The 24,849-nt window shown below is 40.4% G+C and overlaps 1 protein-coding gene across 1 annotated transcript in view; it reads left to right on the forward strand.

Moving 5' to 3' along the window:
• Positions 1-24,849, forward strand: part of LRP5 (LDL receptor related protein 5) — a 121,956-nt gene that overhangs the window by 35,441 nt on the left and 61,666 nt on the right. The window contains exons 3-5 of the mRNA XM_081843583.1: positions 12,349-12,546; positions 14,058-14,254; positions 16,651-16,782. Coding sequence (XP_081699709.1) covers positions 12,349-12,546; positions 14,058-14,254; positions 16,651-16,782 — 527 coding nt within the window. The remainder of the gene's footprint in view (positions 1-12,348; positions 12,547-14,057; positions 14,255-16,650; positions 16,783-24,849) is intronic.

The raw sequence follows: 24,849 nt of genomic DNA on the forward strand, positions 1-24,849 counted from the left end.
GTGGGATATAATGGCAGGAATCAAGAAGCATTTTCATGCAAGTATTTAAAAGGCCTGTGATGGATTACCATCTTGCTGTGGAATTTGCATGCTTGGGGTTTTTTTTGGATGGAAAGCTTCGCTTATGAACAAGAATTAAGTGAACAGTGTGGTTCTTCTATATAAGCTCTCATATGAATCTTTGCCCAAATACAGAGTATAAGGGAATCCATTAACAGCTAGATGGTAGAGCCATTAGCTTTTATAGCCAAGACTGTAAAGATTTAGATCTTTAGCTTCAGGGATTTGCTAATCGCAATTTCCAGACAGGTTTCTGAGGAATGATACATTTTGACTGTTTGGTTTACTTAAAATATTTATATCCCGCCTTAAAAACGGTGCTCAGCGCAGCTTACATCACCAAAGCTAACAGCAACACCCAGAGACTGGTCATAGGCAAAACAATCTTAAAACTTGGAGTTGTCTCATTAAAATTTATCAGCCTAACTATAATGTTTTCAATAAGAGGCAGGATACTTGGAGAAGGGGGAGGGGGGATGATGGACATTCCTTAGTAGGGAATCCCATAACACCTCTCCCACTCCAGTTAGATATCTGACACATGGGAGTGATCTGTGTGGGGAGGACACTGGAATTGTAAAAGGTACATTTAGAAATGCCTCTCATGAGGCCATGAAACCAGGAATTTAAGCAGCAGCTTGAAGCTACCTCTTTTTCCCTTTGCGTCATTGTACTGTTACTTCTATGACTAGACTGGGGGATGTTCATAACTCTTCCCACTAATTGGGCTCACATTGCTATCCTCACACTTGTCATTTATCTGTGCCAAGTATAGGAGATTTTTTCAGTCTGGTGTCCTGTTTGGTGGGTTGCCCTGTGCTGCTGGTTACTAGAAATTTCCTCTGTATAGGAGAGAAGGGATGCTTGTTTTAACTTATTTAACACCCCTTGATACTATGGCTGTGATATAAATGTGAAGGGCATGTTCTCTTGTCCTTGTATAAAAACGGTTTGATAGCTAGTGAGTATTGGAGATAAGTTACTGTTCAGCAAAGTATTTTCTAAATTTGCCTTCCCCTGTTATACGTGTTTTATAAAGTTGTTTTTGACTTTGAGAGGATGACCTCTTTCAAAAATGTGACCTCTTGCTCCAGCTCCATTTATAGGAGCAGCCAAGGGCAACCCCGGACTGGAAGTGGGGGGGGGGGACTGGGCCTGGTGCTGGAAGTTGGCACCTCCCCACAATTAAAATTGGGGGCTTGTTTGTGATGATGGTGGCTTCCCAATGCTTTCTTGCCACCCTCCCATCTTTTTCAAAAGGCATGTTGGGAGCATATTGACAAAATAATTATACATGAACGGAATATCTGTTTTTCTTCAAGTTACTGTAGTTTCTTAACAGTCCAATAGGAATTCCAGATCAAAGTTTCCATCCTGGTCAGATTTTATTTTGCAGCAATTGTTTCATTCTGCCTCACTTTTCTCAGTTGTCTCTACTTCTGCTATTCATGGTAGATTGTGAATGCAAGACTCCTACTGTTAGAAGTTATTTTCCTAGTCAAGAGTACTACTCTGTATTACTTTATTGCGAAAGACAGAACATAGCATAGTAATCTTAGAATTCATCAGGGGGCATTTACAACACAAGACTGAATAAGGTGCTTGTGATTTTTATTGTCTTAATCTCTAGATGTATGAAGCGAAAATATATTTTTTGTTGGATGGTTAGAAAATACCTGCAATGCACCATTGAAAATAGTTCAGTTCTCTAGTTGTAAGACGTTCAACACGACCTTTTAGATTTTGGTGGAAAACATTTGATATGAGTACCCTTGCTGTTCTTTTTAAAGGATTGGAATTCAAATTTTGCAATGGTGGCTGGAAAATTTGAAGTTCATTATGAGGAAATATAGTGTAATAAAAGTCTTCAAAAAAAAAAAAAAAAAAAAAAAAAAAAACCCAAACAAGTCAATTAGCACAGAAACATGCTCTTTTTTATGAACAAACATTTTTTAGTTCAGGGTGGGGAATATTTTGCTAAAGTACTATTATTTTTCATGTGCAAATGTAGAGCATGAATAATTCTCCATGCAGTTCTTCTGGCAATTTGTTTGGAATTTGCATGCAGAGCTGGATCAATACCATTCAACTTTCTACCACCCACTTACACCACAAAATCTCTTTTGCAGTATTTTTTTACTCTGTGCTTTCAATGGCATGTAACATTAAGCCATAATTTATAACAAATTTAAAATTTCACTTTCATGTAAAAAGTTCCGGCATCATTCCTTCCCAACTCTTCCTGCTGCTTCGCCACAGAGAAAACAAGCCAGGGTCTGCTTCTCATGCTATCTAAACCTGGGCTTGTGGTTTGGTTTTTCTCCAAACAACAAACTGCCAGCCTTGAAGAGACCTTGGTTATTATTGCTTCTGGAGGGAATCAAACCACAGTTTTGGACAACATGGCAAAGTAGTAGGAGTATCAGTAAACTTCTGAGCAGCATGCACTAGTGTACTGCTACTTCGCATTAAACAATACAGTGGTGCCCCGCAAGGCGAATGCCTCGCAAGACGAAAAACCCGCTAGACGAAAGGGTTTTCCGTTTTTCGAGGCGCTTCGCAAGACGAATTTCTCTATGGGCTTGCTTCGCAAGACGAAAACATCTTGCGAGTCTTGCTATTTTTTTCGCTCCCCCCCCTTTTTCTAAGCTGCTAATAGCCGCTTAGCCGCTTTGCCGCTAAGCTACTAATAGCCGCTAAGCCGCTAATAGCGCTAAGCTGCTTATAGGGTTGCTTTGCAAGACAAAAAAACCGCAAGACGAAGAGACTCGCGGAACGGATTCTTTTCATCTTGCGAGGCATCACTGTAGTTTGTTTTAGCCTATGGTTTAAATACGAACTAGACCAATGTTTGCAGTACCAGATGTCTGATTATAATCTAACGTTGGCATGAACAAATTATCTAGAACAATGAGATTCGTATGGCTGATGTGTAGTCCTTTTACCTCAACAACTCCAGGAAATTGGAAGAGGCAAGAGACCAAAAGCTCCCCCCCCCCATGGCTGGTGAGGTACTGTTTATACACATACCTTTGGTTAGTGCAGTGACAAATTACCATATTGCTAAAGGACTTACCATGTGGTGATCCTTGGCTGGGATCCACTGATGTGCAGAATAGTTTTCATGTATCCAAGAAGACTTTGGGATTAGGTTTCTTGAACTGCGGTCCCCCATTGACACATGGTAAACTGCTTTTGAAAGTTGGCGGGGGACGGGACTTTCAAAAGCAGATTTTGATAAGCTCTGGTGAACGTCTGCTGTTCAAGGAAGGAAATAAAAAAATCCCACATGGCATTACTAATGTAAGTCTTTGGAGCCCAGCCTTAGGCTTTCATCTTGCTCCAGCTTTTGATTTAAAACCTACCACCTCCTTGCAGATGTGTAAGCAATAATGTAGTTATGATTATCCCGAGGTTGCTTAATATGTATGGTTACTGATATTATATGAACTCAGTTTTGGAAGCCCAAAGCAGTTGTTCCTTAATAGTATATGTGCATTTAATTTCTTGTATCTTTATTCTGTGCCCCTCACTGGTTGGACAAGGCGTAGTAATGCCTTCATTGTTCGTAAGCCGTCCTGGTTGTTTTTTTTAGTTTCGACCTATTGCCTCCATTCTTTTTTAAAAAAAACAAAAACAAAATAACAACACAAGTGATTTGGTTATTTTTTTCAACTTAACAAAAAGTTACAAAAAGAACAAAAATGATTCCTTCCAGTAGCACCTTAAAGACCAACTGAGTTAGTTCTAGGTATGAGCTTTCGTGTGCATGCACACTTCTTCAGATACACTGAAAAAGAAGTCACCGGACCTTTCTATATAGTGAGAAGGTGGGGAGGGGTATTACTCAGAAGGGTGGTGGGAATGGGTACCCCTCCCCACCTTCTCACTATATAGAAAGGTCCGGTGACTTCTGTTTCAGTGTATCTGAAGAAGTGTGCATGCACACGAAAGCTCATACCTAGAACTAACTCAGTTGGTCTTTAAGGTGCTACTGGAAGGAATTTTTTTATTTTGTTTTGACCATGGCAGACCAACACGGCTACCTATCTGTAACAAAAATGATATCCAGCCACATAGCAAAGAAGGATATTGAAGCCCAACTTCAGTAATTCCAAAATTACAATGCAGGATTAAGATAGTGCTTGCTATACCATTCTTAAATTAATATCATTTACATTCCCCCATCCCCGCCCCAAAACTTACATGTCTCCTCCAAATGAGTCATGTGACATGGAGGGGGGAGTATGATAACACTGATACTATTCTTGACTCTTGCATGTCATCCTACTTTCTTTACACAATAATAATTGTATACTTTACCTATTTTGTTTTCCCTCATTGACTCCCCCTATTTTCTATCAAACGTAAATTTCTATTTTTGTTGGTTTCTGTCTCTTGTCTTGGTCCCTCCATTTCACCACACATGAATCTTATTAAACGCTCACACTCATGTTGTTGTTTTTCTCTCTGAATCTTTGTTTTTTTTTAAAAAAATTGGACTCTTATGAGTGGAACCAATTTCCTTTAAATATTCACTTGGCCTCTTCTCAGTATCATTGTAAAAATTATTAAAAACTCCTAGCTCGTCTTACACATTTCCCTCTTGATGTAGTGCTTGGATTTCTTTTGTATTGTTTTATATTTCTAGGTTAATTTGAATGCTTTCCTTCATAGAATCATAGAAGTGTACAGTTGCAGATTTGGAAGGGACCACAAGGGTCATTTAGTTCAGACCTCTGCAATGCAAGAATCTTTTGCCCAACATGGGGCTTGAGATTGAGTCTCATGCTCTACCAACTGAACTATCCAACTTTCACTCTTTCCCAGCTTGGGCAAAATTTGAGCAATTCCCCTCTGTTTCTCATGTTTGTTTGTTTTAAAAAAAGATTGTGAGTCTGTAGGCAGTAACTCGGCAATATATTTTAAAAATATCTATACAGTGCCTGGTGCATCCTAAATAATAAATAAAGATGACAATTTTGTTTGTGGCTTATCTGCTTGAACAATCCTTTCAGGGATTTCCAATTTAAAATGCTAAGATACTTTGTATCTGGCAAGAGGTGTGGTTTCCTAGCTCTGGAGTACCATGTTATTTGTGTCTTGAATAGCTCTAATTGGCCCAAGAATTAGGAAGTGTGCAAATTCAGTCTTGTTTCCCAGGTGGGGCATTTTAGGCTTTAAAGTGGCAGACCTAGAACTTCATTCTGCACTGGATTATATCTAGTGGTACAGTCAGGCAGAGGTCCTGGGCCCCACTCAGAATGAGCAGGAGGCCTCCCCAATGGAGTGATGCTGGCCTTGGAGCAAGTGAACTAATACAAATTAAGGTTTGAAGAGACACTCTCCCCTGTTAAACCATTAAGTCCAGAGTCTAAAATAACTGTGCTGCTGGTTCTAGTATATGTCTGAATGGGAGATAGTTCTGTTGCAGTCCACCTTTGTGGGTTGTGCCCTCTTGGATGTTCAAAGTAGACTGAGCATGGCATGTTGAGCCTTGTTTAGCTTAGCCAAACAATGAAGAAAGGGATAAATAATAATTTTCACCTAACATTTATAGTCCATGTACAGCTGTTAAGAGACTCTACCCACAACCTGACAATCCAAAGCTGGGTTTGTATCCCTTTGTGTCTCTTTGCTGGCTAGACATTCTTTATCCAACAGAACCTTACATGGTCCTAAAGTGTGTTAGTGTGATATTTGCAAATCCTCTTTCACTTTCAACACTCTGAGCCTTCGGAGAAGTGGCTGCAAATGGGAACGGGGAAATGGCCTAAAATCCCTTGCCCACCCTTCCCACTATTGGGTCAAAAGTGCCTTCCATAAGTGGAGGGACACTATTGGATACAACGCTATACCTTTCTACTACTTCATTAATAAACCACTTTTATAAGAGTTATTTTTGGATATCAGTTTTGCACCCACCAAGACTGTGTGTATGCACTGGGCGCTGAGCACAGGGGGCACCATCTCACAGCCCACTAAGTAAGGGGCTAGGCTTTGGGAAGGAGGCATGAGGGCTTTGACAGGGTCCTAGAGTCCCCCTCCCCTTCTCAAAGCCTAGTTAGTGCTTTCCCAGCTTTGGGAAGGAGGTGGTAGGACTTTGCCATTTGATGGGATGACAACATTTGTAGCATTTCATTATATTTTCAGTCTTTGTCCTCCCCCTACCTCAATTTTGTTATTAAATACAATGCCGTCAACCTAAATGGTCAGGACATCAAATCTGGCCCACAGGTTTTAATAGCAAAGCCAAATGCTGTGCCCAGAAGATGAAATATTACCAAAATGTACTCCCTTCAGGTGCTGCTATATGTCTAAAACTCATTTATGGAGAAACTGATTAGTGTTAAGTTTCTAATTTTGACTGGAGCTGCTTAATCGGGGTTAATGCCTTTAAGTACGGTAGTTTATTGGTCATAAAGCAATAATAGATTTGCAACCTGCATTAAACTACATTAACTTGAAGACTGTATTAACTCTTCTGACGAGTGTTCAGTTAACCTTGTGCCCTGTACTGATCAATGTGGCCTCATGTACCGTGCCTAATTTTCATCTCTGCAGTAGGTCCTAAATTTTGAATTCTAAATTAACCTAGAAGCTGAACAACTAGAGTTTGTATAGAAACAGGCACTTTTCATTATTTTCTAGTTGGTTCCTGTGTAAGTGTGGTAAAAAATAATAACAGACATCATGGAAGATACAGCACCCATAAGGTTGCTCACAAGAAAATGCTCAGGGTCTGAAAAAGGTTACCTACATCTCATCATCATCATCATGTTTTTATTGATTTTCCACATATCCAAAAAAACAAAACAAACAAACATCCCTACCCATGTTCTGAGCAATTACTGGGTGCTAGTATGAGAGAAAGGCTGGACTGGATGAATCCCAAGTCGGAATTAAGATTGCTGGAAGAAATATCAACAACCTCAGATATGCAGATGTCACAACTTGAGCCTCTTAATGAGGGTGAAAGAGGAGAGCGCAAAATATAGTCTGAAGCTCAACATCAAAAAAACGAAGATCATGGCCACTGGTCCTATCACCTTCTGGCAAATAGAAGGGGAAGAAATGGAGGTAGTGAGAGATTTTACTTTCTTGGGCTCCATGATCACTGCAGATGGTGACAGCAGTCACGAAATTAAAAGACGCCTGCTTCTTGGGAGAAAAGCGATGACAAACCTAGACAGCATCTTAAAAAGCAGAGACATCACCTTGCCGACAAAGGTCCGTATAGTTAAAGCTATGGTTTTCCCAGTAGTGATGTATGGAAGTGAGAACTGGACCATAAAGAAGACGGATCGCCGAAGAATTAATGCTTTTGAACTATGGAGCTGGAGGAGACTCTTGAGAGTCCCATGGACTGCAAGAAGATCAAACCTATCCATTCTGAAGGAAATCAGCCCTGAGTGCTCACTGGAAGGACAGATCCTGAAGCTGAGGCTCCAATACTTTGGCCACCTCATGAGAAGAGAAGACTCCCTTGAAAAGACCCTGGTGTTGGGAACGATGGAGGGCACAAGGAGAAGGGGACGACAGAGGACAAGATGGTTGGACAGTGTTCTCAAAGCTACGAACATGAGTTTGACCAAACTGTGGGAGGCAGTGGAAGACAGGAGTGCCTGGCGTGCTCTGGTTCATGGGGCCACAAAGAGTCGGACATGACTAAATGACTAAACAACAACAACAAATATGGGAGAAGAGGGGCCTGAAGCTTCCTACTTTGGTAGGAGCTTGTCTGTATATAAATGCTTCCCATGGCATCGTGGCTGCACTTCCATGTATGTTTCCCAAGATCAACCTGCACATGCATTAGTGGAATCTGTCACACAGTTGTTTGCAAAATGGTGTTAGGTGATTGGGGGGGGGGCTGTTTGGAGAGACAGTATGGGACAATGCCCTGTATGAGAGAACAATTATCCTGCCTGTTCTGGAGCTATGCAGGAAAATATCCGTCCTTGGGGAAAGTGGTGTCATTGCCCTTTGCTCCCACAACTGCCTTTCCTGGAGTGAAACTGCTAAAGGCTATCAGAACTCCCTTGATTTACGTGCCAAAAGTTCCAGTTCTTCTGCTTGAACTACCATGAAGCAAAAATGTTATCTTCCATCTCATTTTCCCATTTCCCTTAGATGAACTAATGAGTTTCTGTGTGCCAGGTTTCATGGGGGGTAGCTTAATGGCATGTGCTGTATTTTTGGAACTTGCTCATAGAAATACTGGTTATTCGCACTAAGTGTTTTTCTAATTCCTTTGTTGCTTTGTAGATGTATCTTTGGCTCTTCGATTCATTGACACAGTAATCTTTTACATGAACCACTTTCAGCGTTCCAACAAGATACATACATCTAATGTTTTGTTAATCAGAAATAAGGGTTGTTTTCAGAGGTTGAAGTAACAAACTGGGTTGAGCCTTGCAAGGATCGACTGCATCTGAAAAATCAACAGCGATTTAGAAAAAACAAACACTTGTGCAACATTTAAATCCATCTGTACTCAGAAGGGCATTTATAATGACAGTGGATTTGATTGCAAATTATTCATGGCTCCTCTGGTGGAACTTGTTTGCCCTATTGCAGACAAGTTTCACAAGAGCTGGGCCGGGGTGGGGTGGGGGGACGGGAAGAGTTATTATTTTTTTAAAAATAATATTTATTCCAATTTTAAAGGTTACAAAAAGAAAACACTAAATTCACACTAAATACAAACAGACAAAAAAATAGAAAAAAGTAAGAAAAACAGCACAGAAAAATACGAACAAAAAACAAACCAAACCTTCCCGTAACTTATTTTTCATCTACTTATTTCCTTGACCTCCTCACACCTCCCTTTTTGTATTCTAGTTCAATTAGATGTTTCAGCAAATCCTTCCAACTTTGTTTTTATCCTAATAATTTATCTTGATATACTGTTATTCACGTCTTTCACAAATCAAAAAAATAAATTTTAACCTAATCCTTATATCATTTCTGCTAAGACCACATTACTTCATTCCAACAACCTTCTAACATTCCTTAATTTTACAATGTTTCTGTAAATAGACTTTAAATTTTTTTCCAATCTTCTTCCACCGACTCTTCACCTTGGTCTCGGATTCTGCCAGTCATTTCCGCCAATTCCATATAGTCCATCACTTTCATCTGCCATTCTTCCCGGGTGGGTAAATCTTGTGTCTTCCAATACTTCGCGATAAGTATTCTTGCTGCTGTTGTTGCATACATAAAGAAAGTTCTGTCCCTCTTTGGCACCAACTGGCCGACCATGCCCAGGAGAAAGGCCTCTGGTTTCTTCTGAAAGGTATACTTAAATACTGTACCTTTTTCATTTCATTATAGATCATCTCCCAGAAAGTCTTAATCCTTGGGCATGTCCACCAAAGGTGAAAGAATGTACCTTCGGTCTCTTTACATTTCCAACATTTATTATCGGGCAAATGATAGATTTTTGCAAGCTTGACTGGTGTCGTGTACCACCTGTATATCATTTTCATTATATTCTCTCTTAAGGCATTGCATGCCGTAAACTTCATACCTGTGGTCCATAACTGTTCCCAGTCAGCCATCATGATATTATGTCCAACATCTTGTGCCCATTTAATCATAGCAGATTTAACCGTTTCATCCTGAGTATTCCATTTCAACAGCAAGTTATACATTCTTGACAAATTCTTAGTTTTGGGTTCTAACAGTTCTATTTCCAGTTTTGATTTTTCCACCTGAAAACCAATTTTCTTATCCAAATTGTAAGCCTCCATTATTTGATAATAATGAAGCCAATCTCGCACTTTGTTTTTTAGTTTTTCATAACTCTGCAGTTTTAATCTGTCTCCTTCTTGTTCCAAAATTTCCCAATATTTTGGCCATTTGGCCTCCATATTGAGCTTTTTCTGAGCCGGGAAGAGTTATTCATGCTTTGTCTTTGTTGATATTAGGCATCTAAAAGTTGCGTTTTTGAGGGTAGATGCCCTTAATGGCAGGATAGACATCCAAAAAATAAATAAAATACAAATAAACGTTGCACTCCTTGTGTCTCTCTCCTTCACTAGTGGAACAATTCATTAGTTAACTATGGCCTTGCTTTCAAAAGACTCTCAGTTGGCATTTTTTCCCATACTGCTTAACTAAATTTGCGATTATGTCAGTCTTCCAGAATGTCCTGGCTTTTCTTAGCGTGTTTCACAGACTGGGGGGGGGGGGGCTATTTTAATAGGTGCACTCCTCTGGCATGTTTTGGTATGGCATTTACGTTTCAATGGCCTTTACTAGCATTGTCTCCCCGTGCATTTAATGACAGTGTTTCCATATCAAATGGTTATGCCTTTTTCTTGTCTCTTTTATCCGCTTTGGATCGCAACTTGTTTGGAAAAGAATGTAAGTAGACTACAATAGCTGCATAAATTGTGTAGGATTTGGTATTATGTTTTGATTTTCCTATTGTCTTTGGGAATGTTTGACCTTAACTAGGAACACTTTGATGTGTTTACCTAGCATTCCATTGTATGGGCTTTTTAACAATACTTTCTGGAAAAGCTACACAAACTGATTCGACCACAACCTCAGTATGCCAACAATGAGTATAAATGTTGAGTAGTTGGTGAATTTTCTTCACAGGACCTAAGTAGTCCTTGATTTTTAAAAACAACAACGTTTTCCTCATGTAATGCTTGACTGTAAGGAAAACAAAACAGTGAAGTAGACCAATAATAATGATGATGATGATGATGATGATGATACAGTGGTACCTCAGGTTAAGAACTTAATTCATTCTGGAGGTCCATTTTTAACCTGAAACTGTTCTTAACCTGAGGTACCACTTTAGCTAATGGGGCCTCCCACTACCGCTGCATCGCTGCCGCACAATTTCTGTTTTCCTCCTGAAGCAAAGTTCTTAATCTGAGGTACTATTTCTGGGTTAGCGGAGTCTGTAACCTGAAGCGTCTGTAACCTGAAGCGTCTGTAACCCGAGGTACCACTGTAATATCTTTATTGTCAATGTACAACCTGTGTACAATGAAATTAACAGCCTTGCTGTTTATGTTGTATTCTTGTATGCTGGGTAGATGAACCTTGTTTCGTTAGGAGAGGAAATTACTTTTGTATAGAAGGAACTTCACATTCACTTTTGGACTTAGCAAAGTGTCTGTCTTCAGTCTATAGGTGATCCTCCAGTTGAAAATTTGAAACAGCCTAGAAATCATTTACATTTTCTCAGAGTTTGTTTTTCCTTTCCTGACCTGTTTAATTTTTAGAGAGTTGTTCTCTTCACCTGTCTATTCACTCTGTATCTCGGAGGAACATTGTGTATTGCATAAACACAAGCTAACAAATGAGAAATCCCTCTTCTTGTGGAACAGCACTCCTGGGTTGTTTTTTGTTGTTTTTTTTTTAGGTTTTAAAAGTCCATGCACTTGATTCCTGAATGGAAAGTATATTGTCCCCTGTTGCATAGCTGTGGTATCTTAAGGTTAAGAGGAAGGGTGTGAAATCAGCCTCAGCATGAATTTATTGCTAGTATACAGTACATTTATCTTTGTATCCTTAATGTCAGCATGCTGCCTAATAATAGGTAATTTACTACTATAAAATTAGATGTGAAATGTGATGCACAGGCATTATTGTTTGTATATAATTTGTATCCATTGCACCTGTATTCTTTGGCATATATAAACCAGTTTAGTTTCTTGTGCTATTGTCAGTTTGGCTCAGTTGTCTCTGATTAATTGCCAGAAGTGCATAATAAATAAGTTGTTGCTCAACTCTTCTATTTAACCAGGTGCAATATTAATTTTTGTGTTACATGGAAGAGCTTATATTACGCCACTGAAAATAAAATTGTAGATTGAAAGATTGAATGCAGCATGTAGCTATTTGCATCTTATGAAATCTGTGCTAACATAAGCTTAGAGGTTCTACCAGAGCCATTGTGCAAATACACAGAGATTTTTTAAAAAAGGGGGGGGGGTAAGAGTCGGTTTTCAAGTCAATTTTTCAGGGCACTCTAGGCAATACTTTTTTTCTTCTAGAGCGGGGGTGGGCAACATTATCAGGATCCGTGGTCACCTTTCTTGGGGGAGGAGGCATACTGAAGGAAGTAGAGGGCTGCAAGTTGGCCTGCAGGTTGCTCACTTCTAGAACCAGTCAGTTAAGGTATAACATTTAAACAGATGGTGCTCGAGTTTTAAAGGAACCTTTGATATTCTGGCGGTTTTTCCTTTTAGATTTCAGAGGCAAGTCAACTTCAGGAGTCTACTCCGCCACCATAACACTTGTATTTTTAATACTTTCTAGGTACATGTATTGGACAGACTGGGGGGAGACACCTAGAATAGAGCGTGCTGGAATGGACAGCAGTGTTCGGAAAATAATTGTGGATTCTGACATTTACTGGCCTAATGGACTCACCATAGATCTTGAGGAACAAAAGCTTTATTGGGCTGATGCAAAACTGAGTTTCATTCACAGAGCAAATCTGGACGGCTCTTTCAGGTATGTGGCATGTGTGTTCGTGTTCTTTCCTCCTCACATAAATTTTACATTTCTCAAACTGTCTGACTACAGTGGTACCTTGGTTTACAACCATAATCCATTCTGGAGGTCCATTTGTAAACCAAAACAGGTTGTAACCCAAGGCACACGTTCGCCAGTGGGGCCTCCAAACAAAATTTGTTCGTAATCCCCCCAAAATTTGTTCCTAATCCCCCCCAAAAGGGGGGGGGTTCTAATCCCAAAAAAGGTTGCAAACTGGGACATGCACTTCCAGGTTTGACGTGTTTGTAATCCAAAATGTATGCAAACCAAGACATATGCAAACCCAAGGTACCACTGTAAAGGTTTTTCATCATCAAACCATACAACATTTGCTATGAAACTCAAAACTCTCATTGTGTTCAGACTTACTGGTGCTTGCTCTTTTAAAGGAAGATATGTTTGACAGTGGGTTGCTTTTAAAAAAAATAATGCTGCCATAAAGTAATGTTGCTATAGTTCAGAACATCTGATTGGCGTATTTTGCCACTTGGATTGTAAAAAGCAACAACTAGCAGTTAGCTTGTATCACACGCTTAAGGGATGTTGTTGAAAGGATCCAGGAAGCAAGTGTGATATTGGGAACCCTCTACCCCTCCTCAAGACCACTGTGTTAAGCAAGGATAGCGGCCCTGTACGGTGTAACAATATTTAGATTCAGAATTCCTGTCTGCTCCTCCTGGTAGGCATTGCTGTCAGTTAGTTTGAGATACTCTAGATTTCCCCCTATGGGCTCATTTGAGAAATCCCTGGCCTTGGGCATTGAACATTGTTCAGTACATGCCCATGTTCTGTGGCCAACTCAATTCCTTTGCATCAGGAAATGAAGCTGCTTTTCATATTGTACTACAAACTAATAAATTATTTCAGAGCAGTAATGGAAAATACAAACAGGCTGTTTTCATGTCTGAGTGTGCTTTAGTTTCGGTAGTGCTAAATAAGCTTGAAAGAAGTAAACCTTTTATGCTGCAAAGGCTGCCACAGTCACCCGCTTCTGTTACTGGCTTGATGGTGTTCCAGAGCAATTTGCATTCTGCATAGTGGCTTGAATTTACTGTAACAGAAATCAGCTGGAACTAATTATTGCTACAAAAAGAGCAAGGTGTTTGAAGGCTTAGAAAAATGGTTGCACACCCATGTGCCTTTTTTTAAAAAAATAATTTGCAGCCTCAATGTATATATTTTTGCATGTGTGATGATTCAGCAGAGAGGGTTGAAGTATGGTTGGGATAGCTCTAGGTCAGTGATGGCCAAACTTGGCCCTCCAGCTGTTTAGGGATGATGGGAGTTGTAGTCCCAAAACAGCTGTTGGGCCGAGTTTGGCCATCACTGCTCTAGGTGAACTGATGTGCTGCTGTTTATGGAAGTTAGTTGTCTTTTATTTAAATCTTGACTGAAGCCTTTAAGGAGCTCACATCTTGGCTCATGGAATCGTTATGGCAACTAAAATGCTTTTCCTCCCACAAATCTAGGCAAAAAGTTGTGGAAGGTAGCCTCACACACCCGTTTGCACTGACGCTGGCTGGGGATACTTTGTACTGGACGGACTGGCAGACTCGCTCCATTCATGCCTGCAACAAAAGGACGGGAGAGAAAAGGAGAGAAATACTAAGTGCACTATACTCGCCAATGGACATCCAGGTTTTGAGCCCTGAAAGGCAGCCGTATTGTACGTTTCCTACATTTATTTGCTGTAGTTTAGGCATGTGGAGTGGGTGTGGTTTTAAATCTGGGACTTTGGGAGAACACCCAGGAACTTCAGAGAGAGAACATAAATGATTCATCTCTTTGATGCAGATGTTAGCAAGCATTGTGAATGAATAGCAAGTTAGGCAGAAATTTAGCTTGGCTGTGTGAGTTTTAACTATCATGTCCTCAAATACTGGATTTGACAGACTTTGTGCCATGGTGCTTTCAACTGTTTTTTCTGCCTCTATGTTTACTGAACACTAGCATGTATATAGCCAACGAGCTCAGAATTGCTTGGAAGCAAGCTGAAGCTCTTCTGCACGTAACATCTCATCCTCTGACTTCTAGACTTCTTCAGTAACTTCCTTGATTTTTTCCACCTCTTGATGTCAGGGATGTTTCAGAGGAGCTTTGCAGGTGGTGATGTCACAATTTCTTTGGCTGTCATTGGCTTAGCTGCTTTGATGTCAGAGGGATCAGACAAGCTAGAGCCATACAAATGAATACCAAATGCAGAGCCTAGAAAGGCAACAATGTATAGTCAGTTAATTATAATTATTAATTATTGTGGGGATGCAGTGAATTTCTAAGTAACCTTATGGAGCAGAACAGCAGAAGATAAGATTAGCACAGATTGCTAATGCAGGCGATTCCTAGTTTTTGTGCTAGGAAGCAAAGTCAAATAAATAGAATTTCTTTATTCTGAAGATATTTCCAAGCTATTTTTCCTGCTCAGGCTTTTATCTAAAATTGATTGTTCAGAGTACCACCTCTGCCATTCTTTAAACAGGTTGTTCTAAGGAATTGTTTTCCACTTTGAATATTACTAATGCCAGGTATCAATATAGCTATTGAGAAACTTTGCAGCAGTTGATTTAGGAGCTCAAATATCCACGTAGATGGAGCCTCTATCTTTCATCAGTGGAAGTTCTGTGTAAAATAAAAATAAATATGGAACATATGGTACACCGTGGTCTTGTTTTGCAGCCTTTTCATTGTTCAGAATATTGTAGTTTATAGATGCTATTGGGAAAGTAGACAATAAGCTCATGATTTAGAGATAAGTATAAGCAGACCCTTGGGTCCTGAATCTAATAAACCTGAAATATTTGGTCTCTGGATGTGGTACTGGCTGTACTTTGAATAGGGAAGATAGGTTGACAGCAAAGCACTGTGGAGTAAACAAAAGAATTTAAGATCTGCTCTAGCCGAGAAACAGGTGCAAGACTTCACTAAAATGCACTGAGTATGTGCACTGCTACAGTTCGTCCTAGCGTTCCCGATGGGGTTGTGTGGTGCTTTCTGAAATTCTTGACATTTCTCTCAGCTGAGGGAATGTCCCGCCCTTGGGTCACAGTATTTCTGGCCAGTAGCGAGGAAAACCTGGTGCATATGGAGATACCATCTCCTAGAAATAGCTGAGATGCCATTGTCTCTTGACTAGGATCGGATTTGGATTCCACCTCCCCCCAAATGGTTCTTGCATATTGCTGGTCTGATTATGGCCCACAGACAAGGCAGTGATAATTTGGGAGTGCACAGAATATTGGCGTCTGATTTTCTTGGCACACTTGAATTGTTACCCCCTTTTGTATTGTTGGCTGCCTTTCTTCTTGTTGCCATAATCCAGTGAGATTATTTCCAGGAGGTGTTAAAATCAACTATAACAAAACACAACTTAAAAACGGATTGGCCTTATGAATATGTGTATGTGAAAGGGGAGGGACTGATATATTTGCTACAATTGTGTTTGGTACTAGTAAATACAAGTTGCATTGTGCAAACGGAGTTTTAAAGCTGCCACAGGAAATCTCTTTAACAGTCCTGGGACTGTGGCAGGCGATCGTTCTCCTCATGCTTACAAGGCTCCTAGCAGCTTCTACAACATTTTCAGGAGTTGCTCCACAGAATCCCCAAGCTACTTTCGATCTTGTACGAGTAATTTGCTGAGCTCGCGTCTTCTTTAAAGGGAAGCTGCATCATGCATTCCAGCCACAGTTTTGCCTTTAAACAACTTTTGTCCCTAGTTTCTAAACTACATTTTGAAGGTGGGCGGGCAACCTAAAAGGGATTTTCTCAGGCGAAGTCAGTGTGTACACATGCACTGTGTGAATTGCTTCTCTAGAGATCTTTCTAAGCCTCATTATGTAGCATTAAATTCTTCTTAAAATTTAGGAAAGATGTGTTCTACAAAATGTAATATACAGTAAAAAAAAAACCCACAAGTGTATATATATTTAAATTATTTTCAGAGTTGTTAAGAACAGGGTACTTCTGGGGGAGAAATGTTTATTTTTAGCTTACCTCAGAGAATTGATGCTCCTCAGCGTTCTGGAAAAGTGTAAAATGCTCTTCTCTCTTTTCTGATTTCTTAAGTTCATACACCCTGTGAAGATAATAATGGGGGCTGCTCCCATTTGTGCCTGTTATCTCCAAGAGACCCCTTTTACAGCTGTAACTGTCCCACTGGAGTCCAGCTTGAAGAAGATGGCAGGACCTGCAAAGCGGGTAAGTAATGTGGCCAGAGAAATTGTTGCTCAAGAGAGTTCTAGACTAGTACCAGAAGACTGAGACACTTTGAGGTTGGTTTGGACAAGTTCATTCCTTCTTTTGTCTTCAACAAGCGTAGCCAACATGGTGCCATCCACATGTTTTTAGACCATAACTCACACCAGCCCCAGACAGTAAGTATGGCCAGTGTTCAGGGCCATACTTACTGATTGGAGATGAAAGGGGCCGTATTAGCTACTTCTGATATATAGTCTAGAGAAGTTATTTAGTGTTTTCTCTGTGCGTATTACTCTTCCTTCTCTGCATCCCAAGCTATTCCCTCCCTCCCCATTAACAGGGTCTTTTATGTATGTATTTGAAGTCTGACTGTTGCAATTAATTCACTTGGCAAGAGCTCAGTCCCAAGTCTATAGAAGATGCCTACATATTACTGAATTCAAGGTTAGCTTAAAGTATGGAGGCAATAGAAGTAAAATATATAACAACATCAAATTTTATAAGCATGAGAAGAGAATTTTGTATTTCCACAAAGAATGCATTCCTCTATTGTTGCTGCTTCTCCCCACCCCCCACCCCATCTCTTTTACAACTCCTCCTAATGTATGCAGGGAACAAAAATTGGATGCAAGCAACCATTTTGGAATGTTAATTTGTGAGCACTCCCTTGTTAAAGCATTCGTGCATTACAAAAATTATGTATTTCTCTCAAATTTAGGGCTGCTTTAGAACTTATGGTTTTAGAATCAAAGTATGGAAGAATATGTATTAAGTGTCCATAAGGATATGTTGGCATATGGTCTTTAATGACCAAGTCCACAGGTTTTGGAAAACCAGAAATGATGCGTGTTATGTTTGAGAGAAATGTGCCAGGGAAATTTGCTGAATCTTGGATTGTGAGGGCTAGTGCTTTGGATTTAATGTTAAGATAGGGTTGCCATATGCCTGGAATTTCCCAGACATAATACTGCAGTCGGAAGCAGTGTCCGGGCAGAAATTGCTAAAATGTTCGGGAAAATCTGGACGTATGGCAGCCCATGTTGGCAGTGTTGTTTTTGGCAATCTTTCTTTCTTTCTTTCTTTCTTTCTTTCTTTCTTTCTTTCTTTCTTTCTAAATTTGCTAAAAAAGCTCAACAACTTGTCCAGATTTTCACTGTTTGAAATATGGCAACCCTAGTTAAGCTTCAATTAGGTTAAAGGGGAATGGTCCACACGGAGAATTATTTTGTCTTGGATTTTTTTAGCAGCATGGCTGTTGAGGATTTTGTGCGTAATAGTAGGCGAATTATCAATGGCCTAGTTGGTGTTGCCATTGTATTTAAAAATAAGAGGAAGAATTCAACATCATATTATTTACAGTCATTCAGCCTGCCAGTCAGAGCGATTGTCCCCTCTCCTCCACGTGGATGCTGTTCTAGGGTGCTCTGCTGCCACCCCCATCCCTGAACCAGTTGCAGGGAGCAGGTGGGCAGAGGGGAGAAGCCTTGCTGAACAAACAAAAGTCTCTATGCGGGCTTCCATTGACGGGGCTCATTAGTTGCAAATCTTGCTGTTCTGGACCTGACGCAAGTGTCTTCCTCCTTCTTTATTGCAACAAAATGGACGATTTTCTGTAGATGTTTTGCAGTAACCCCACCTTGGGGGGGGGGACCCCCAACCACATCAGAAGCAGCACCAGCACAAAGTGGAACACATTCATATGTGCATATGATAGATGAGTAGCCATTTTTCCTGAGAGAAATTCGAACATTGTGAATGGGAGAACTGCACTACCAAAAGCAAATGCCTAACCGTGTAGGACTTAAGTAAAGGAAGAACTGGAAAGAGGCAGAGCCTCGGTGCCTTCCTCGTGTGTTGAGAGGAGAGGGGATTCTGACAGAATATGCCTTTTCCTCTTTCATTTTGGCACTGCAGAATGTCAGGATAACACCCCCCCCCCAATCCACAGGAAGCCTTGGAAGATTAGCTGTGATTCTTGCATCGCAGGGGACTGGACTAGACAACCATTTTGTGCCCTTCCAACTCCACAGTTCTATGATTCTAAGTATCACAACATGCATTGCTTGGTGAAAATTATTGTGCTGTGGACCATGAGGGCTATTTCCAACAAAGTCATTCCACTCACAGTCTGCTTGCGCAATGGAATTTCCTCTCCCTCTCCTTCCTCTGAGTGCCCCCTGAACCTCCCCCCACCCCTCTCTAGTGATTCCAGCATTCACCACAGAGGATCCAGGGTTGCTCTAGTGCAGATTGGGGGGCTGGGGGGAGGAGGAGAGGAAGTCCCATTGCTGGAGGCACAGTAACTTTCTTGGATACAATCCTGATTAATGAAATGTTTAACAACAACAACAATCCCCGTAGGAACAACATTCTAGATCTTGATGTAGCATTGTGGTCAGTGCCCACTAAATTCTCCTCCTTCTTTCTCCCTATCCCTGTGATTTTTGCTATAAGTTAGTTTTGTGGGGTCATATATATAATGCTGCAAATTTATTTTCTGTCTGCTAAAGGCAAGACATGTTCCCTTACTCCTGCTTCAGTTGTGTTACTGGCATGCTCTCCACTGCATTATAGGAAGGATCCCCCCAACCCCTTTATATATATAAAAAAGCACTTCTCTTTTCATTGGTTTAGGAACTGTTCCTGAATGCTTGGGACAAGCTCTTCAAAACTTTCATATTGACCTTGAATTTCTGGCAATGGGAAACTGCCCCAGTGGGCATTTAGAAGGTTGGCTGAAAGGATACAGAAATGAGTGACTATTTATATGGCTAGCACCTTTCTGTTGTTGGGCCAGACATTCTTTTAAGGGCTTTCTGTCAGTGGGGTGAAGGGGGAGTGGGATGGGAACAGGAAGTCTGGTTTTGCATAAGAATGTGGCTTTTTGGTTCAGTTTTGTGGATTATTTCTTTCCCAAGCTCTGCATCTTTTGTGGCTCTCTGCCTTATGCCATGTCCACACGTGCTTTCTTGCTATTATTAATTAACTCCTTGGTGGCCAAAGGCTGGCTGTAATCCATTACTCAGAAGGGAAGAAATGACTGGGACATCAAATTGAACTCACATTGATACAACAGGTCACTGTGGGCTTCCCTAAAGAATCAGAGCCTTTGAATAAGTATTTATGCACATGCATTTCATCACTCTCTCATTCACCTCTTTATTTAGGGTACAACTAAATATGTTGCAGGAATTAACAAGTGTGTGTGTGTGTGATTTATGTATGTATGTATGTATGTATGTATGTATGTATGTATGTAAAGTTCAGCAGACCAGAAAGTTGGAATGGAGCCATTATGCGGGTGTCTTTTTTAATCCTTTGCCCTGCACATTTCCTCTGGTTTTAAATCTCCTCCTGAAGCTAATATTTGCCATATGAGAGAAAACAGCGCATGCTGTATCAAAGTGCAGTACAGAACTTGTGGGATTTTATTTTCTGGTACAGAATTGAAATGCAGCTTTCATGTATTTCCATGGCAATTTTATGGGGAAGTATCTGACTAATGTGTTCCGTCAACACAAAGATTTGCGCTTGCACAACAGCATAGTCCCTCCTATCCTCTCCCTCCCTACACCCTCCTCAAATATACTCTGGAGGTTTGGGGTAACCCCCAAAACAGATTTCAGGGACACATGGCGGGAGCAGTAGCGGAGCTTCATGCTCCGGCACTGGGGGGGGGCAGGGGGCGGAGAGCAGGCGGGGCAGGGCTGGTGCACTGCCTGCAGGGGCGTGGCGTCCAGCACAGGCGGGGGGGGGGGGGAGCTGCGATGGCACCCCACCAGAATCGCGCTGCCGGGGGCGGTGCACTCCCCCCGCATTCCTCTTCCTCTGCCAGTGTGTAGGAGGAGAGTCAAGAAAGTTCAATCATGCAAACATAAATCCTTGTGCTGATGTGATGCTGCGTTGGATGCAGGCAGTGATTATCTTTACATACCATTTATTTGAAGAAATAACTTTTTTGTCTAGTTAAGAATGCAAATGAGAAAACAGTTGCTGAAAACTTTGGTAAATCTTCTAGTGTTATTTCATAAGCAGCAGGGTGGAGGAGAAGAGTGTATTGGAGCCACAGTCATGAGTTAATTGGCTATCATTGGTTGTATTTTAGGCAATCATACCTCAGCTGATTAAGTTGAGATATGCACTCACACTGCCTCTTATATCTTCTCTTCACCGTTTTTAAACCAAGGAGTCTCTAATAAACCACAGTTTTCCATTTCTTCTGATTTTTGGTTGCCAGCTTTGGAACAAGTCAGGATAGTAAACTACAGTTTGAAGTTAGTTTAATACCCTGGCTTGTTCTGAAGCTGGTAACCATAGTTTTCTGATTTGAACAAAACAGGAAACTCTGATTAATTGCAGGTTTCTTGGTGATTGCAGCTTTAGCAAAAGGACTTTGTAGGAGCAGGAGGTTTGGGCATATCTTGGCATAATAAACTGAGATAGGAATGTCTGAACTGGGCCATTACACACTTCCTCAAAAGGGAAGCTGTGGGCATTTTAACTGGTTGTTAATGAGTTGTCATCTAACCAGTTTGCTTGTTTGGTTTGTTTTTTCCCACACAAAAATCCAAGAAGAATCAAAACTTGCATCAAGCTTGTAGTGGCTAGTGGAGAAAATGGAAACATGCAATATACCTCTTTTTAGAATTAGAGGGACTTGTGCTGATAATTACTGAATATTTGGTTCATAAAGGGCCTGCCCATTTTTTTAATGGTAAGACTGGATTCACTAAAAGACATGGAAGTTTTATATTAAACTCGGGTATTTATAATCATATTTAAACCACTGCCAAGATAGTAATAAATAATTTTCCTTATTAAAGGAAGGGCTTGTAATAGTTGTATTAGCTGATGTTTCTTTATCTGACTGTAAGTGTTGAATATGCATATTTCCCCCATGTCTTAGTAAGGACAACAAATTGTATTATTTTGAGGAAGGGTGTTTCACAGATTGTGATAGACCTTGGCATTTAATTCCCCTGTTAGATCTTGTAATCAAGGCATTTGCCATGCACCTTACTTGAGCAAAATAAAACAACCTACAATGATCCTGTTAATTTCCTCCCTGTGCAAGTCTGTATGTGAATTGTTATTTATTAAATTTCTACACTGCCCTTTACCCAAAGATCACAGGGCAGTTCACAAAAATGCAAATCATAGTAACAAACATGATATCCTGCTCATGATATAGAACAACGTTCCCCACAATAATATGCAGAGGAAATTTGCCAGATAACTTAATCTGTTTCAGAAACTAACAGATCTATATGTGGCTCATCTATGCATGGCATTTAAAAATCAGCTTGGTTCTGATAAAAGTTAGGATGTGTTCTGTATTCATTGGAGGTGCGATTTTCCAATGACAGTTTTTTTGAATTTGCTAATCTTTACTCCCCCACCCCCAAAGTCACTCCCAGTAAAATGGGGCCTGTAAAAAGTTAGCAGTGGAGGGAGAGAGGCAAAAGGGTTAGCGAGGCACCCACAAGAGAGCATTGTTCCAGTCTGATTAGTAGACAGACAAATGGGAAAGGAATAGCATGGCATTTTCTGGCATGGATTAGCAACAGCAACCAGCACTGTCTACATTTGTTTAGGTTGGGTGAATAAATTGGAGCATTTGTTACTGTATTATAAATGTCTTGTCACTTGTCAAATGTGAAGTGGGCCAAGGGGAGAATGACAAACAGCTCTTGTTGAGCTGGTGAGATGGGCTGCTTTGCTGCTGTCAACTCTGATTGGAGTTAATTTTGTAAATAGAATGCAGCTGCCATTTTCAGAGCTGAAACATGAATTTTTAATAGTGGCACAAAGCGGCGATCTCTGAAAGTGCGACACCTACTTTGGATATTTTAAAATGTAAACCTAATGGATTAAAGGGACTGCTATCTCAGTTACAAACCATCCCTCTCTTGTCTTGCTTCCTGCATGGCTTTTCATTAACTACAAAATGAGAAGCGCTCAGGGATGGAGGATAAATGGACCAACACTTGTGTTTTGTGGGTTTGTTTCTCCTTTCAAATTCAGTTACACTGAGCAGGTGTTCCTAAATGCAGCTCATTAAAATGTCTAGGCCTGTATGGATGTTAGTTTTGTCATATCGATTGACAAAAGATCTGTTACATTTTTGGGAATGGAAACAGAAAATGTTAAGACAATTTAGTAGCGCAGTGAGGAAATGGTAGAAGGAGAAGGTTGGTTGCTTTAACAAAAATTGTAACTTCAGTCTGCTGAGTCTGAAGAGTTCAGGTTTCTTGCTTCCCTCTTTTAAGCATAAGGAATTTATGCATTTTTTTCCTTGCTAATTAAGTGGGTCATATGGTGTTACATAGACATTCTTTTCCCCGTTTTTTTCTTCTGGCAAATAGTTGACGGATGTAGACTTAGACTTTTAAAAACAGTAAGAGTATATGCATTGCCTTAAATAATACTTTGGATCCCCGTTTTGGCTCAGGAAGGAATTTTCCAGCACCAACCCAGATTAGCTGGTGAACTTAGACTTTTAAGCATCTGGATTTGATATAAGCTATTTTATATGCAGTTAATTTTACCTTAAGACATGGGGTTTGGATTAGCTGACCTTCAGGTGTCTCAAAATCCATTGCCAGTGGGAAAATCTTAGCTAACTTGGAATGTGAACTCCCCCCCCCCCAAAAAAAAATTCTGCCTGTAATTGACTACATTTGTGATGTGAATTTCAGGCTTGCATTTTCACAGTATAATTCTTCACAATGATCACTAGTGCCATAGCTCTATGAACAGACATTTCCTTTGACTTAAATGAAAGGTGAAATTTTTGGAATATGTTAAATGCCAAATCATGGTTAGGGACCTATTAAGGCATTGTAAGTGGTGGTGTGGACAGACCAGCAAATGGAGGATATGTGATTGAATTATTAGTGAGGGAGAAGTCAGAGACACAACACTGTAGTTCTCGAAAATGATTGTACAGTGGTACCTCGGGTTACATACGCTTCAGGTTACATACGCTTCAGGTTACAGACTCCGCTATGCCAGAAATAGTACCGCGGGTTAAGAACTTTGCTTCAGGATGAGAACAGAAATCATGCTCTGGCAGCGTGGTGGCAGCGGGAGGCCCCATTAGCTAAAGTGGTGCTTCAGGTTAAGAACAGTTTCAGGTTAAGAACAGACCTCTGGAACGAATTAAGTACTTAACCCGAGGTACCACTGTATTTAAGATTTTTTTTATTCTTTGAAAGGTAAGTTAAATGACAGTTTCTTTGAAATTCATTTGGAGAAAGTTGAATGCACTTAATTTTAGGAACGCATTCATTTTCTGGTCTGTTTTATATTGCATGGATTTTTTTTTTTTTTTTTAATCTTGCTCATTGAAGGAAGCAGAGTTTATTCCTTGGCTCACCTTTGTTGGAGGCAGCATGAATCCAGCCTTTGCTGTTTTGGAGAACAGAGGTCAGAGCAACAGCAGCTAGGCCCAGCTGTCTGAGTTCAGGATGAGTCAGGCCCCAGATGAGTACTTCTTCCCGGGTTAAATTGAGGATTAGTGCCCCTGTGTCACCCTCTATCTTTCTGCGTTTTGTATCCTGTGTTGAATGTGCTCTGTGTTTCAGAAATGTGCTTCAGTTTGTATTTTGCATTGCTTTTTTTTAAAGCATTTTAAAATTACTCAGCATTGGTATTCCTTCAAAGTCTGTGTGCAGCACAACAGGTTAGAAGTGAGTTCGGTGATAGTCCAGAAAGTGTAAATTTGAATAAGAAAAGTGTCCTGGTTGCACCCCACCCCCCACCCCAAATAAAATATTTCACAACCAGCACTCTCTTTGCTGCCCGAACCACGTTGGAAGTTGCAGAGACACCACACAGTCCCTTTACGCAATGAGCCTTAATTACTCTGAATTTCATTTAGAATCTTGGTAAAACATATAAAATGTAGAAAACTCATAGGCGCCGACTCCATGGGGCCTGAGGGGGCCCGAGCCCCCTCAAAAATTCGTTTGGGGGGGCTCCGCCCCCCCAATAATTTAAGAAAATTATTAGTTATATTATGCTTTGTAAAATCACAAAATTATGTTGGTATTTTTTATTTTCCTT

Source organism: Podarcis erhardii (genome assembly GCF_964252035.2).
Source record: "Podarcis erhardii genome assembly, chromosome: 1".
In the NCBI taxonomy this organism is placed as follows: domain Eukaryota; kingdom Metazoa; phylum Chordata; class Lepidosauria; order Squamata; family Lacertidae; genus Podarcis; species Podarcis erhardii.